This window comes from Lactuca saligna, chromosome 1 (genome assembly GCF_052625555.1).
Source record: "Lactuca saligna cultivar CGN05327 chromosome 1, ASM5262555v1, whole genome shotgun sequence".
NCBI lineage: Eukaryota > Viridiplantae > Streptophyta > Magnoliopsida > Asterales > Asteraceae > Lactuca > Lactuca saligna.
The window spans coordinates 74,468,555-74,472,660 of NC_136417.1; the positions used below are offsets into that span (position 1 = coordinate 74,468,555).

At 39.1% G+C, this 4,106-nt stretch overlaps 1 protein-coding gene and 1 non-coding gene across 2 annotated transcripts; one reads left to right on the forward strand and one right to left on the reverse strand.

The window, feature by feature from the left end:
* Positions 1-805: 805 nt before the first annotated feature.
* On the reverse strand, positions 806-912 carry LOC145027920 (small nucleolar RNA R71). Its single transcript, XR_013675682.1, has one exon. It is a non-coding gene; the product is annotated as a small nucleolar RNA R71 (small nucleolar RNA).
* A 1,236-nt stretch (positions 913-2,148) lies between these two features.
* LOC145008542 (uncharacterized) lies at positions 2,149-2,724 on the forward strand. Its single transcript, XM_078967137.1, has one exon. The coding sequence runs from the start codon at positions 2,149-2,151 to the stop codon at positions 2,722-2,724; it is 576 nt and encodes a 191-aa protein (XP_078823263.1).
* Positions 2,725-4,106: the final 1,382 nt, after the last annotated feature.

The following is a 4,106-nucleotide window of genomic DNA, read 5'->3' on the forward strand; positions in this document are numbered from 1 at the left end:
TCGGCGTTCTTTATATGCACGGAAACCTTGTAACACATACTATAACTTAGTTAAGATTATTCATTCTAAATAATCTTTCATCAAAAATCCATTTTTGGCGCCTATCGTCTCTAAATTGATTATCCCGGATCTACGGGCGTTACAGGTACCACCACTTGAAGATCCGGAGTCATCCCTTCACAAAAAGAAGGATAAGAACGTGAAAGACGATCAAAAACCAAAGAAGACACACTTACAAGATTTCAAGTCTGTGTTCTCAAAGAAGTCGGGGGAAAAAACGGAAGATTCGAGTTCATCTTCAATGAACAAGAGCACGGTTGAAAACATAGAGCAAATACCACCCCCAACCGAATCTGAGTACGACTTCGCGACCGATTTTGGACTTTATACGAGTTACCCCGAGAACATGCCAAGAAATGAAATGGAAAACATTGAAGAAATGTCAATGGGAGCTTACAAGAAGCGTATTCGAGAAGATGTTGGTCCGGGATTAGTACAAGTCGCGATTCCTGCCACAGCCACATTTGAATTAAAGGGACACATCCTTAATGCACTAAAGGATATTCTGTTTTATGGAAATGATCATGAGGATGCTTTCAAACATCTAGATGAGGTCAACGACATTGTTGACTATTTCAATGTCCCAAATGTCAATAGAGATAATGTCTTGCTCAGGATGCTACCAATCACTTTCAAAGGAGCTGCAAAAGATTGGCTAAAAGCACTCCCACCTGGTACAATCACTACTTGGGCTAAAATGCGTCAGCAGTTTCTAGACCAATTTTGCCCACCATCCAATATTGCTAAACTCAAGAAGGAAATAGCCAACTTTGAGCAACAACCGGGGGAGTCACTATACGAGGCATGGGAGCGCTACAAAGGATTGTTAAGGAATTGTCCTCAACATGATCTTAATGTTCAACAAGAGATGTATATTTTCTATGATGGGGGAAATGTTATGACAAGGAAACTCCTTGATTCTCAAGGGCCACTGACAAAGAAAAATGCAAGGGAGGTCAAGGAGTTAGTTGAAGAATTTGCAAAACACTCTCGTGAGTACCACAACTTAAGACAAGATGGAGAAAAAGGAGTGGGGGTGCACATTCTGAAGAGATGACTGCTATGATGGAAATGATCAATACTATAGACTGGAGATTGACCCAAATGGACCAATCAATTCATGAGATAAGAGTTGGATGTGAGAAATGCAGTGGGCCACACTTGACTAAGGATTGACATTTTCATGAATAAGGGAACAAGAAGGCTCAATTTTGCTACTCAAGTGGGGACAAGTATGATGAAGATTGGAGGAAACCAAAGAAGGAGTGGCTACCTTATGATGAGTACAAGAAATAGAAGGAGGAGAAATTCATGCAGACTGGCCGGGGTTTTTACAAAAAAGAGCAACCACCAACTGAGAAGAAAGATGATTTAGAGACTATGTTGGTTCGTTTCATGGAAGCTTCAGAAAAGAGACATGATGATACTGATGCAACATTGAAGGATCAAAGAACAATGATGAAAGAACAACAAACCTTGATGAAAAATCATCAAGCCTTGATGATTGACTAGAAAAACTCACTGAGAAATTAGCAAGCCTCCATCAATAACCTTGAAGCTCAACTTGGCCAACTTACAAATTTGGTAAATGAGAAGCTATTTCCTCAAATTCTTGAAAAGAAGACTCAATCCCATGTTATGGCGATTGATTCTGAAGAAGAGGCCATATCTGAGTTTTTAGAAGCCTTAGAAGTGGAGCCAAAGCCATCCGAACCAAAGCCAAAGAAGAAGAAGCTCAAAAAAGAAATAGTTGCTGAAACACCAGACTCACGTCGTGAGTTCGACCTGCTCACGACGTGGGCTCAATCTGAATAGAAAAATTCATAATCCGTTCTTGCTTACTGACCGCCTTTGTCATTTCCATCTCGAGCACATCTCAGTCCACTGGAAAGGGAACATCTGGAGTTTATTCAGAAAATAAAGGGTATTCCTATCAATACCTCTTTTATCGATTCACTATCCAAAATTCCAAAATACACAAAGTTCCTACAAGATCTTGTAGACACTCGTCAGCAATTAAAGAAGAATTCTAAAGTAATTCTTAGTGAAAAAATTTCAAGAGCCATATTAGGAGAGATACCTAAGAAGATGGGAGATCCCGGACACCTCACTCTTCCATGTGAGTTTGGAAACAATTTGAAGACTTATGCCCAAGCCGATTCCGAGGCTAGCATAAATTTGGTGTCATATTCATTCAATCAAAAGCTGAATATTAAGAAAATGAAGGCTACAAAGATGACATTCCACATGGCCAATCGTTCGGTGACTCACCCGAGGGCAATTGTAGAAGACATCCTTGTTAAAATTGGGAAATTTGTTTTCCCAGTTGACTTTGTGATTATAGATATGAAGGAGGATGTTAATGTCCCAATTATTCTTGGTCGCCCTCTACTTAATACTGTTAGAGCTTTAGTTGATGTTCGTGAATCCAAGCTTACATTAAGGGTTGGTGATAATGAGGAGACTTTGGGAATACAAGATGGTTTTCAAGGAGAAGATGTAAAAGGTGAGGTGTTCAATATGGAAGAAGATAATGATCTTGAAGAATTGGAAAAGCTCATGGAGGAAGAAATCAAGACAATCATCAACTCAAACGCACCAAACCAAGAGCATCAATCCCGTTTTTCGTTTAAGTCGTTACTTACACAAAACCAACAACTTTGATGAGTGAGGAAAACGATGATTTGTCGAGTGATGGAGACGAGGCTACTTCTAAGGAGACGAGTCCAGTGGTGAAGGAAGAAAAGTATACTAGGGATCATCAAAAAAGTGAAGAAAAATTGGAGACTAAGGGGATCAAACGCATGCTCGATGGAGACGAGACCAAGGCTAAAAAGGAGAATTCAAAGAAGGCGTACATTCGATGTGTCCAAGATAACAAGAGGCAATGGAAAGAAAAAAAATTCGGGTGATGATGGACTCCTCTAATAGCTCAATGTAGGAAGCACGGAGTCCGGCTCATGACTCCATTAAAAAGAAGCGCTTCTCGGGCGGCAACCCGAGCTCGGCTTGCATTTTCTTTTCTTTTCATTTTAGTTTTTTTTTTTTTTTTTTTTTTTTAATTTTTAGTTTTAGGAATATGAATTGTCTCATATCCTAATAGTCCTCTGAATGGTAAAAATCAAGTGTGGGGGTTCTTAGAATTAAATAGTTTTCAAAATTCTAAGTGTTTAATAATAATGAAATTGAATTTTCAAGCCAGAAGCGAGATCAAGACGTGAGAGTTGAAGGTTCACGACGTGAGTCTAGACTGATATATAGACTGGAATATTTTGATGATCAGCCCACCATTATTGATCAGCTCATTTAGAATAGTCCAATAAGTGTGTTAGTTCATTTTCACTTAGTTAACCAGCCCAATTGTTTTAGCCCACAAATAGCTCACGACGTGAGCAAGAAAGAATCCGGACCACTTGAATAAAGAAATCAGATTTTGTGTTATATACCATTCTCTTGTTCCTCAAACGCCGACAACTTATTGGTCCCTCCTCACGCACTCAATTTTGGCCAATTCCACTACATCATATTCTTGTGTTCACATTAACATCCATTTAAGGTACACTAATCTTACTATTATTTTTAAATTTTAACTTATTTGGTTAGTTTTGGGGTTAGGGTTTGCAGTTATTTGAATGTCAAAATCAGTACCCTAAAAATGAGAAATCTTTACTGCATATGGGTTGAGCATACTTAGAATTAAGTTGGCATAGAACCCCAACCAACTATTTGGGCCGATTTGTCGAATGTCATGACCGATTCTCGATATGGCATCGAACTCACGACGTGAGCTTTATTGCTCATGACGTGAGGCCTAGGATATGGTCTCCCATTTGGTGCTAATCTGTTTAACTTGTGGAGTTTTCGTTTTGTTTTTCCTGGTTTATTTGTTTTTGTAGGAAATGGATTCAAGAGGATCCAATGAACAATTTCAAGGGCATGTGTCATCTCGCCACATGTTATACCGCCTTCCCGTTGACATGCCAAATCAAGTTTTAACCAACTTCACAAAGAAATTAGGATGGCTGCACAACAGGGAGTTTGTAGTT

Excerpts from the sequence above, each read along its gene's own strand:
- LOC145008542 (XM_078967137.1), top strand. The coding sequence starts at position 2,149 with ATGGGAGATCCCGGACACCTCACTCTTCCATGTGAGTTTGGAAACAAT.